The sequence below is a fragment of the Cebus imitator genome, unplaced genomic scaffold (assembly GCF_001604975.1).
Source record: "Cebus imitator isolate Cc_AM_T3 unplaced genomic scaffold, Cebus_imitator-1.0 Scaffold2, whole genome shotgun sequence".
NCBI classification, from domain to species: domain Eukaryota; kingdom Metazoa; phylum Chordata; class Mammalia; order Primates; family Cebidae; genus Cebus; species Cebus imitator.
Window position 1 is genome coordinate 10312856 of NW_016107317.1, and position 12684 is coordinate 10325539.

The window sequence follows — 12684 nt, forward strand, 5'->3', positions numbered from 1 at the left end:
AGCTCAACTTCAGGTCTCCTATGCAGTGTTTTCCAAATTCCTCTACTCTCCCAGGTAGAAGTGACCACCCCTCCTTCATGCACCCTTTGTCTGTGCAGATGTTAATTACACCACTACTACAGGTTAATGGTCTCTGTGGTTCTACCACCTGCCACATTGCCTGGTGCATAGTAAGTGCACAGTAGTTATTTGATAAGTCAATTGATTTTCCACAAAATGTTATATCAAACTATACATGATTTAAGATGCTCAGAAGGGAATTTTTGACCAAATCTAGGCTTGAAATAGAGAATATTATGCTCGAACAAAAACTTCTCATTTTATTCACAACACCCAGGAAAGGCCATCAAGAAGAAGCACTGTTCTTCTTTCAAGTAGCTCAGTGCAATGAATGTTAGGGTTATTGGACTAGACAGGCCACTGAGATGTAAATTATGGCATTTTCTAAATCAGGTGACCCTTCAGGAAACACTAGGATGGTAGAAAACAGGACTTTGGAGTCTGCAGAGTAGTTGCCTGACTTTAGAAAAGCTGCTTGTCATCTTCGAGCTTCAGTGGAAAATGTAAAATGGCAAACCCACAGCTGCTTTTCAAGGATGAGATGAGTGCCCAGTATGTAGATGACATTCAATAATTTTTGTTACTTCTCCTTCACTGCATTGCCCTTAGAAAATTGATCCAAACCTGAAGATGCTTGTTTCTGAGAGGAATGCACACAAATATGAGCTCTGCAGAGGTTGACCAAACTAAAGGGGACACCCACCCAAGAACTGTCATAGTGTCATTCCACTTGGTCCTCAAAAGCCAGAATGGAAAGAGCATCAGTGCTTTTGTTAAGCTTCATGCAATGTGTTCTGAACCACTCACAGTGACTTACCCTTTATCTCCTGGCTTAAACATAGGTCATCATTTTGCAATTTTTAAAATCAGTTTAAAAGAGATGGGTTTTATCTATGTGTGGATTGCATGGAACCCTTAAATGTAAATTTTTGAGAAATTCAACATAATGTATTTATTTGTGATCATTATACTTGTGTTTTTAATACATGCTGGGTTTGGTATCAAAACATTTAGCATACTGGGGACATTTCTCATATATTTTATACAATCTTGGCATGTTTAATGACTACAACTCATCTCATGCCAAAATAAGAACATGCAAATGCCTCAAAGAAAGAAAATCTGTTTACTTTCAAATTCTAAATTTTAAAAACTACTCATGGAATACAGATTTTAAGTTTATTGATTAAAATAAAGAATAGAGTGTTGGACATTCCAGCATTTAAATTCTAGGTGGCACTTTTGTGTTTGTAGTTCTCAGGTCCATTTTAGGCTTCATTTTATCCTGTCATCTCAGCCTCCAGCTGTAAACATTATGTACCAGTCTTCACATAGCAGGTACATTAACTACAGACCATTAAGGGGTATATGGAAATGGAAGGAGGCAACAACTGTGGGCATTATGCTTTCCACGAGAAATGTGGCAGAAGGCCAGGAAATGTTCATAACTTGTGTACACAGAGCTATTTATGCCTTGAGTTCTAGAAAAGCACATAAAACTTTGTGGTTTTGTCTGCCATTTCTATCTACATCTTGTACCGTTTTCTATTCTCAAAAATTAACCCTGCCATCCTCTTTCCTTTCCAGATTATTTTCAGGATTCCCTTCTGTTATAAAAAGCAGTTTGTACAGATCTCCTAGAATAATTCTTTTCTATCTTATTTCTAAGGATTACTTTATTTATTTATTATTGAGGCAGAATTTCACTCTCGTGGCTCATGCTGAGGTTCAATGGTGTGATTTCGGCTCACTGCAACCTCTGCCTCCCGGGTTCAAGTGATTCCCCTGCCTCAGCCTCATGAATAGCTGGGATTTCAGGTGCCTGCCAACACGTCCAGCTAATTTTTTGTGTTTCTAGTAGAGACAGGTTTCATGATGTTGGCTGGTCTCGAACTCCTGCCCTCAGGTGACCACCTGCCTTGGCCTCCCAAAGCGCTGGGATTACAGGCATGAGCTACTGTGCCCGTCCCCTAAGATTATATTAATAGAACCCTTTTCAATTATTTTATCTTACTTTTTATGTAGGAAATGCCCTAAAATTTTCAAACCATCAATTTGAAAGCACCTTTAAGAAATATACATAGTTGATCATTTTATATAAAAACAACTAAAAAGTCTGTGACATTTTGCAGTATAAAAATGCAATGGCAGCAGCAGGCCTTATTAATTGAGCCTCTTGGAAAGGTGGCTGGTACTAGGTCTGTAGCCTTAAAGCCCCTGGCGTATAACTGCATGAGCTGACCAGCACAGCTCTATGATCAAATTGTACAGGTTCCAGCCTGTGCCCAAGAAAACCACAATCACAGTGCTCTGTGGATAGTGACATCTTAAAATTTTCTTCCAACTGTTCTGCCGGTTCGTTGAATTGCTTTAATATTTTTCTTAGTTTCATTCATTACCTATTAATAATCCATGTACATTTTGACAGTAATTACACACACACATACAAAAACAACCAACACAACACAGAGCTACCATTGAATTACTTTCCAACAGGAGTTATATGTATAAACGATTGTGCCAAAAAAAAGAGAGGAAAATACCAGCCACAGGGACCTGCCTGGGACTGCTTGATGCCAGGGGGAGAATAGGGTCTGGTGGATATGGGCCTGCTGCTTCACCTTTCTGAGTCACAGTTGCCTCATCATAGGGATATTTTGAGTATCACATGAGATTAGAAACACAGCGCCTAGGCACTTAATCAGTATTTGTTGAATTAATACAATCATCTGATTATGGTATGGTAGTAGATCAGAAAACTTTATCATCACCCTGTACTCTTTCTTTGGAAGGACTCTAAATGGGAACACAATTAGTTCTAGTTAGCCTCTTTCTTGCATAGCTAATATGAGAAAGAAGAAATGTCCCATAAACAATTTTTAACTAAAAATAATATTTCCTTCCTTCATAACATCCTTCTTCTATCCCAAAGTATGTTTGTAAATGGAGCTCAATTGTTGCTCTGGAATGGTCACTAATGTGAAGGAAGAAAAGAAAAAAAAATGGGGTATCTTATTACCTCTCCTCTGATTCAGTTACTTAGATCACCTGAAATGTACATATGATTCAGAGCATATATTTAGATGCTTTTACTTTCTTATTTGTGTTTGTGTGTGTGTGTGTGTGTGTGTTCAGTCAATTTGCTAATGAAGATGCTGAAAGTCAGAAATTCCTGACAAATGGATTTTTGGCGAAAAAGAAGCTGGCAGATTATGGTGATGAACATGTAAGTGAATCTATGTTTTCAGGCAATAAACGGGACTGCGGGTGTCTGATCTACCTAGGTGTCTGGGGGAAAACAATGTGACTGAAATTTTCCAAGCCTTGATCAGCACATTCTCTGTTTATTCAGGTCCTTACTGGAATAAGGGCTTGTTTTTTCCTGTTCGCCATATGGCTGCATAAATCATTTATGAAATTTATGTGTTTTGGGGGGAAATCATTCTAACCCAAAGGTAATCTGCAATCATACATGTTTTTCCTTCTTTATGTGACTCCCCTTGTAATTTTTATTTTTACTGAGGCCTCTGCTGAAACCAAGCACTGCATTCCATTGAAGATTACATGCTTTTATTGATGTTGAGTAACAGCTTTACTCACTGTAATTTTATCTTAGTCTTCAATTTTGGACTGTAATCTGCAGAAAAGATAATGTGAGAATAAGGATAACCCCCAAAGGTTTGCCCTTTGGCAAATGCTTGCTTATAATACATCCTTTCTTCTTCAAGCATCCCGGAACCACTTCCTTTGGAATGTCTTCATTCAACCTGAGTAATGCTATCATGGGCAGTGGGATCCTGGGCTTGTCCTATGCCATGGCCAACACAGGGATCATACTTTTTATGTAAGTGAATGTGTATGTCAACATTTGGTGATGAAGTCTATGCATACCTGGTGGCTCTTTCAGTTGACAATCTGAAGTTTGGTCTTTGTAAACATGAACAATCTGAGAAAGTATTTGTGAATTCCTTTGGCTTTTAGATAGAATAGTAACCTGAGGAAAAAGTCAGAGGAGGCTAATCATGGTACTTGGTCACCCAGCCATCCCTAATCCAATGGCAGAAAGTTTATGTGCTCAACCAACCAAAGTGCTAGAGCAGCCTCACCAGAAGAATTTCATTGTTCAGTAGATACTTGAAATAATTTGGTGTTTAGCAGTCAAAAAGATCTTTCCCAGAAGCAATTTAGTCTCATTCTTAGGAAAGAAACAACCAAGCCTAAAAGCCCTGCATGCCCTGGCCCCACTTATGTCCCGTTCCCTGTGCCCCTGTGTGAAAGATACACTGGGCACAATAAGCCTTGTCTCCATCCCATCAAGATGCCACATTCCTTCTCACCACCAGGCCTTTGCGCATTTTCTTGGAACCCTCTTCTCTATCTTCTTCACTAGTTAACTCCTCATATGTCAGTTCAGCCTCGCCTGAGTGCTGCCTGCTCTGATCTCCATGACTGGGGCAAATCACCTTATCATATACTCACCACAGTTTTAATGCAATTTGTCTGATTCATTTGGTTAAAAATCTGTCTCCCTTGCCAGACATAAGCTCTAGAAAGTTGAGTTCATGTCTGTTTTCACTTAACAATGTCTCTATCCCAAAACCTAGTGCAGTGCCTGGTACAGGAAATATTTGTTGAGTGACCAAACCCTATTCCTAAACCTATGCACTTTCACCAGACTTGTTCAAATGCTGCCTAAAAGCGGCATCTGGTAGTTGACCTGTAGGGTGGATACAGCACTGTCTGTGACGGACAACAATAGATATTTATGTGCATCATGTACAGCCTGGTATTTTCCAAGATAGAGTTGGCAGCAGTGGAATTCTTCACAAGAATAAAGTCTGATGTTAGACACCACTGTGGACGCAGATCCTAATTCCAAACGTAGTGCTAGAGAGTTAAATAACTGTCTAAGAATGCAACATTTATATCATAAATATGTACTATTTATGTTCTGAATATCACATGTGATTAGTAATCACACAGCTATTTGAGGGCTAAGGATCAGGACTATAAATATTTATATTGTGTTAGTGCTTTGATTAAACTGTTTTATGTATAATATTCTTTAGCCGAATGGGTTTTATATCAACTTTATTTTTATATAAGCCATGTTTGAGATAAAGTAGGTTTTTTAATAATCTGAATTTTAATAGCTGTATATATAGTCATATATTTGTATGATTTTGTAATGTGCATTACCTCTAAGACAAAAAAGCTGCCTTCCTTTTTCAATTATACATGCCATTAAAATTAGTTAGGAAGTTACAGATCACTGATGAATAGGCAACACTTACCCCAATCTTAGAGTCATAGATTATCTTCATGAGAGAAGAATATTCCATTTTTTTAAAATGAGGGCCTCATTTCAGGCCTATAAACATTTAGCAGATTAATTTGATCAGAACAATTAAATCACTAAACATCATGAAGTGCGTTTTGTGTGTCTAAATAGCACAGACTGGATTAAGCTTTCTCTCTTAATTTATAGCAAGTGACACAGTATTTAATTGGTTTTACTGTTAGTATTTTCTGCCAGAGAAAGTGCATGTTTAGAATATAGGAAATGCTCATTATTTTTCCAGGGAACAAAATTATATAATCTGAATTACATTATTCCTTAAAAACAGTTAAGTTCATAAAGCGTATGGAAAAACACAGTAATAAGTCATTGGTTAGACACTTCTGGCAAACATACTTCATGGAAAATAAGAGCAAAATATAGTTACAGGGGTCATAAAATTTATAATTCATGGTCTAAATGTACATTTGTAATATTGATTTCATTGGGAATTCCAAAAGAGTAGATCAGTTGTGGGGAAAGTGTGTTTTTCTAAAAAAATAAACAAAGATAAAGCCTTTTTTTTTTTAAGTTACAGGTAAAAGTTAGTATTGTTCCTCCATTTATTATGTAGATGCTTCTATCAACATTCTTATTTTTGTGCTCCAAGTCTTAGATTTGGAAAAATACCATTCAGCATAAACATAAAGAAACCATAAATGCATGTGGACATGCAGAGGGTCCTAACAGCAGAAATGACTCTGAAAGCAAAAATAAAGGAACTTTCCTGCCCCATCTTTAGCTTTCTCTGCTTTCTCTATTACATATGCAACTGCTTGCCCCTCTAGCTTACATTTTTTATCTAATGCACAGGATCAGCAGTAAGGCAGCTCAGATTGCATGCTTTGGCTTTTGGATTCCTAGATTTCAGATTAAGGTTTAGTCAGGCTAATGAATAGCCCTTCAATTCTAAGTGCTGATGTGAATATCATGCAAATATGATGTGCATATTCCCATGTGCTAAGTAGATGTAGCATTTGCTAATTTTTCTGTACACTTAGCATCTAAGCTAGCGAACCAGATTCTACAACTGGGTAACATTATAAAAAAGTTAGGGACTTCAGGTAGTAGATTTAGGCATGTAAAACATAGCAAATTCTATTTCTATGACTTTAAAGGTTACGTGTAAAGTTCTGAAAGAATTTATCAGCTTCCCCCAAACCCACATACTTTTGGAAATTTGATGATTAAAAAGATTAATGTGATCTTTTATTGTAACATCTAATATAATTACATCTTTTTTATTATAGAAACTTTATTACCTACTCTCTCTTCCCTTTACAGAATCATGCTGCTTGCTGTGGCAGTATTATCACTGTATTCAGTTCATCTTTTATTAAAAACAGCCAAGGAAGGAGGTATGCTACTGCTTGAGTCCAACAACATTCTGTTTTAATTCTCATAAAAGAGTATTTCAGTCTGTTGCTTCATAACCTTAGGATGATTGCAGTCAGTTTCACATTTCATTTTCTTCTGAGCCCAGTGACCCGATCTCTCAATGTTTTTAGTTGTTTGGGCAAGTAAGAGGCAGGAGTGAAAGTCAACTGGCTCAGGTTCAAGACAAATAGGAAAAAAAGACATTTCTGATATATGATAGAAAGAACTGTTTTGACTTGCTACGTGCAGCTAAAATAAATAAAGCCATTGCTTCTTATTTGGAGAACATTTTAATATATTGCTTACTGGTTTTTGAGGTTGCATCTTTTGCGCTTGTAATTTCTATATGAAGTTTATTTACATGTTTGAGACTTCAGTGTGGAGCTATATAACAAAAATATTTTAGTCATTAAAACAATCTTTTTAACAATGCTATTTTATCTTATATTGTAGGGTCTTTGATTTATGAAAACTTAGGAGAAAAGGCATTTGGATGGCCGGGAAAAATTGGAGCTTTTATTTCCATTACAATGCAGAATATTGGAGGTAAGGGGATATATTTATTAAAAACAACCATAAGAAAACTTACGGCAATGAACAAGCACTTTAAATACAGTTTAAATTGCTGCTTAGAGTTCTTAAATTTTAAAACTATAGTTTCTTAAATAGATTTGTGTCCCTCGTTAATTAAAAACAGCAATATCTAAGAATGAAATAATATATAAAACCCTGCCAATTGAATTCTAGAATTAAAATATAAGATAAAAGCTTTCTAGATTTTTAATGTTGTTATGGCATGAATTATTACTCTTAAAAATGGAAGAATTTGTGCTTATTTCTTCATTGCCAAAACAGTTGATTGATGTTTTGTATGTGTGACAGAGTTTGTTTTGCAAAACTGAGAAGTGGGTTTCTGGGGGAACATAGCCAAATACTGTGGTTCTTGAGACGCAGGCTGCACTGAGCCAGCCCAATAGGCAGCATCTCTAGAAGTTTACTAAGGCAAATGTCTGGCTAGGCATCAAATGCACTATAAACCCAGGTTTGTTGATTCTATGGATTCTTATAATTCCCACTGAATTATCATTTCCAGTGTAGGGCCTTGAAATATATATTTTTAACAGTGTTCTTGTTGGTGTGTTTGCCTACCAGCTTCATACTGGTTCTGTTGTGTCTTTGGCCCTCAGAAGGCCTCAAACCCACATATATTTCAGATGTCCCACTGGCTGCTTCCTGACACATGATCCCAACTGTCTCCCCACATAGTGACACTTACTCCCTCACCTCCTACCCAGTCCCTAAACCTGCTATTCTATTTCTCTGACCTTTCTTTTCTCAGTGAATACCACCAGCAATAATCCAGTTTCTGAGGGTAGAAATCTGGATGTCAGTGTAAATATTTCCTTTTCCCCAACTCTGCATTTCCAGTCAAATGCCACATCCTGTTCATTTGATCTCTTGCTTTTCTCTTGAATCTCTCCTCACCTTCCCCCCTCATGACCACAGCTGATCACCATTTTTAGCTCAGACTATTGCAGTGGTCTTCTAACTGGTCTTCCTGCCTTGAGTTTCCCCTGCTCCCAGATAAACTCTAATTTATTCTCCAGATAAACTTTCTCAAATTTCAGTCTGTTTCTGCTTTTGTTATGCATAAAATTCTTCAGTATGCCCTTATTATTTTCAGGGTAAAACGTAAACTCATTGGACTGACACAGGATCTTCATCTAGTTCTTCTGCTTATCTTTCTAAGCCTTTCCTAGCAATTCCCATATCTGTCTGTCTCTCTATATATATATAATCTGTCTATCACCTATCTATCTATCAATCTATTTATCCATGATCTATACCCTACGTGTCCTGTGTCAAACCATAACAAACTATATTTAGTCCTCCAATAGTATTATTTTAATATGTTTAAAAATCCTCCATGCCTTCTTTGCATATTTGCACAGGTTATTTTCTCCATTTTAATATCTCTCAAAGTCCTCCAACCCTAACACACACACACACACACATACACACGCACACACACACACACATACACATTTTCTCTCTCACTCTCTGCTCACCTGGTATATTGCTTCTCTAGACTGTTAAATACTAAAACACTAGTTTCTCTGGGCTCTCATGGTCCTGTTGGTATGTATCTGGTATGTTACAGTTTCTAAAGGATATTTTAAAACACTTGAATAGAAATAAGCTTTTGGAGAGTGATGGCCCTTAATTTAAGTCTGTTTCTGTCACTGTCTGTGACCTTGGGAAGATCACTTTACTCCTTTGTCTAATGTTTTCATGTATAAAAATGACCTTAGAAAGGCCATTTTACAAAGACCATTCATACATTTTTCAGGTGTAAAAATGACCTTACAAAGGCACTAAAAATATTATAAAACAAATATATGCTGATTGTAAAAAACTAAAATGCTACATAAATATATAAATTACCAAGAAAAGTTTGCATCAGTCACCCTCAGAAATAACTACTCGTAGGTTTCCCCATGCCTAATTTAAAAATGCATTGAGTATTGTTAATATTGGATCATCTTATGATACTGATTTTCAGCTTTCTTTTTAAATTTAAGAATATGCTTTGAAAATATTTGCATGTTATTCTTTTTAATGATTTTTGAGTTTTCCATTACACAAATGTGGCATAATTGGTTTATAATATCCTTATTGATGAACAGTTGGATTGTTTCTAATTTTTCACTGCCATAAAAATGCTACAGTGAATAACTTGTACAGAGATTTTGCAAACAGGCAACCCACTTTAGTAAATAAATTCACTGGAATTATCGAGGATTTCTGACTGCCCTGATAATGGATAGTGGGTAAGCAGATAAATAAAATTCAACTGTATCTTAATGATTTGTATTTTTTTAAAAAATTTATATGTTGACACTATAATCTGAGGTAGAATTTGGCAGTAATATCAGAATTATCTCATTCATTTTACTGGTTTAGAGCCATGTGCATATAAGCCCCCCAAACCCCAACAAATAGACCACTTTACATTTGTTTCAAACTCTCAACCTTACTAAGGTTTAAAGTATCAAGCATTTCATAGGATCACCTTATAATTGGTCTAATTTAACAACTGAAATAACCAGGCATAAGCATAGTTAGCCCTAAACTCAACAAGCTGAGTGGCAGCAACATCATCTGTGGTTCAGAGTATGGCCACTACTATGCTTCTAAATAATGGAATAAACTATAAAGTGGTCTCTCAGTCAAGCCACACACAAGTAAGAGGTGTGACTTTAAGCGAGTAAGATGAAATTTCATACCATCATCCCAGAAAAGTGCTCTTGTTTTGGTTACTTTATATGATTAGTTGATATTTGGCAAAAGGGAAATGACTTGTGTTTCTGTATTTAACATCTCTACATTTAGAACATTTAATTTTCTCAATCCCCCCAAAATTAACATTTACCACAGATGTTTTTCCCATTGACAGAGTAATGTCAGGATCATTCTGAATTTTTGAAGACCAAACACATTAACATCACTGACATCACTGAAAGTCGGCAATTAATAGCTCTGACATTGAATGGTACCTCACCAAACCAGTTAATCAGAAATATCTCCTGTGTTCACGCTATGTAAGATTTAGCTTTAGCCAAGGTCTTTGCAAAGATTAACCAAGTAATGTGTACAGAAAATACATCCAGTATTGTAAAAATCATTTCACTTTGATAGTATAGAAGAGGCGCCAGCCCTTCTGTTTTACATGTGGTCTGTCCTTTTCAAGTTGTGTGATCATGGATGTGTCAACTTAACATTTCAGAATTTTTATATCTTCTTCTGTGGAATGAGAATAACAACATATATCTTGTCATCTCACAGGATTTGTCAGATGATCAAATGAAGTAATGTGCAGAACTAAACAATGGGGGAATTATTATCACCATTGTTACTTTCATTTGAAGTAAAGAAAATATTTTTAAACTCAGTAGTTTAATTTACAATTTAAGTATGTGTTTTGAAGTGCCTGTTAGCAAAAATTCACTAGAAGGATGTAGCACACACTTAGTTTTCATGTAAATTTGTGAGTTCTATCTTTAACTGAATCTTTTGGCCATGTCTCAACAAACTAGTGTTATCCTTCACCAAAGGGACGAACTTGAAAAAGGTGTGATGTATAAATTTTTACAATTGTAGGCAAAATTATAATGTTATGCATATGAATACATATTCATTTTTTCAGGGAGAGGGCTTGTAGATTTCATCAAGAAATCTTTCACAAGAGCAGGTGATCACTCATATATCACTTACCTAGAGGCTCATGAAATTTTGCCACTTTCTATAGTTCTTTATTTGGCCAAAAGGAGAGTAAGATGCAGAGGTGAAAAAAACAAAAAACTTCTTTGACAAAGATGGGGAGAAGCTGTCATCTCTTGTATTCTTTTATCAGTCCAGGAAGACTTTGGTTTAGACAATAAGTGGTCTGAGACTATGTGCTCCTCAGCAGATCCCAGAGGACTAGATTGGTGCCCACTTGCAAAAAGCCAGAGGGGATGTATTGACTCTGCAGATCTGCCCTTTGATTCTGCCATCTCTCAGCTGATCCATGCCTTTTGTTGTAAGACCGCTGCCTGTTATAGACACTAAAAGGCACATTGAGTATGGGCTATGGTGATTTATAACTAATGAGGGCAGAACCCTAGAACTGCAGCTTCACTGTAAACTTTGGGGCTGAATTCAACACAGAATCAGCCCTGATACTGTTAATAAAAGTCCACCTGCAAGAGCTAGAGGGTCAAATGTCTATCTTGGAAGATAACTTGAAAGCAGTGCCAAATACACAATGGCTTTTTTTTTTCCACTTGGGGGATTAGATGTTCATCTTACTTATCCCAAATGTCATGACTCACTTGCATGTGACTTCAGTGCTATGCACACCATTAAGCTGTCACATTTTCCATTTTAGCAATGTCAAGCTACCTCTTTATCATTAAATATGAACTACCTGAAGTAATCAGAGCATTCATGGGACTTGAAGAAAATACTGGGTATGTCTTACGTTCCCTCTGTGACGTCAAGTGACCCATTCTACTTGTTCTTTTCTGATTCTAATATCCTTGTCTCTCTTTCTCTTCTAGAGAATGGTACCTCAATGGCAACTACCTCGTCATATTTGTGTCTGTTGGAATTATTCTTCCACTTTCACTCCTTAAAAATTTAGGTAAAGATATTTTCTAACTAAAAATATTTTTATTTCACATTTAAATAGGTAAGCTGAATGTAGATGCCGTATTCACCTTCCAAAATTTTTCTTCTAATGTCTAGGTTATCTTGGCTATACCAGTGGATTTTCTCTTACCTGCATGGTGTTTTTTGTTAGTGTGGTAAGTGATGTGATGACATGATCCTTGTAAGTTGGTTAGCATGAGATGTTTTTGTGCCTAAATTAGTGTCCTCATTTTGTTCAACCACTTCACTAATATGAAATAGTTCTTGTATCACAGGTGATTTTATTGTAGACTAATTTAGAACAGAAAAAGAGCAGCGATGATTTAAAGATCATTGATGTATATCATCAAAGCCACTACTAATGGTATGGTCTAGGCACACTGGGTATATATTGAGGAAAAAGGAACACTTCAAGCAGGAACATGACAATAATCCAGAATTTCGAATAATAGAGGAGAGTCCCAGAAAAGAAACAAGAAGGCTATAGCCGTATTCACATAAATCAACCATTCTCTCCTACACATTCCACCCATTAAGAGAGGACAGGCACAGTGGCATTAAAGAAGAAATCCTCCTTTTCCAGGCCACTGACAAAAGAGAGAATTTCTTGCACTATCATGAATGCCAAAATTTATAAAGCATTTCCCCAAAGAGGTAAAGGAGAAGGAAAAAAGTTTTGATGGCCCATGTTACCATTAGTTTGAAGAAATAAAAGA

General features: G+C 36.3%; 1 protein-coding gene across 8 annotated transcripts in view; it reads left to right on the forward strand.

The window, feature by feature from the left end:
- SLC38A4 (solute carrier family 38 member 4) overlaps positions 1-12684 on the forward strand; it is an 85140-nt gene that overhangs the window by 56747 nt on the left and 15709 nt on the right. For all 8 annotated transcript variants that reach the window (XM_017529536.2, XM_037738745.1, XM_037738743.1 and 5 more), the window contains exons 3-9: positions 3196-3286; positions 3789-3904; positions 6683-6756; positions 7229-7321; positions 11706-11787; positions 11878-11960; positions 12065-12123. In XM_017529536.2, the coding sequence (XP_017385025.1) occupies positions 3196-3286; positions 3789-3904; positions 6683-6756; positions 7229-7321; positions 11706-11787; positions 11878-11960; positions 12065-12123 (598 nt within the window). The remainder of the gene's footprint in view (positions 1-3195; positions 3287-3788; positions 3905-6682; positions 6757-7228; positions 7322-11705; positions 11788-11877; positions 11961-12064; positions 12124-12684) is intronic.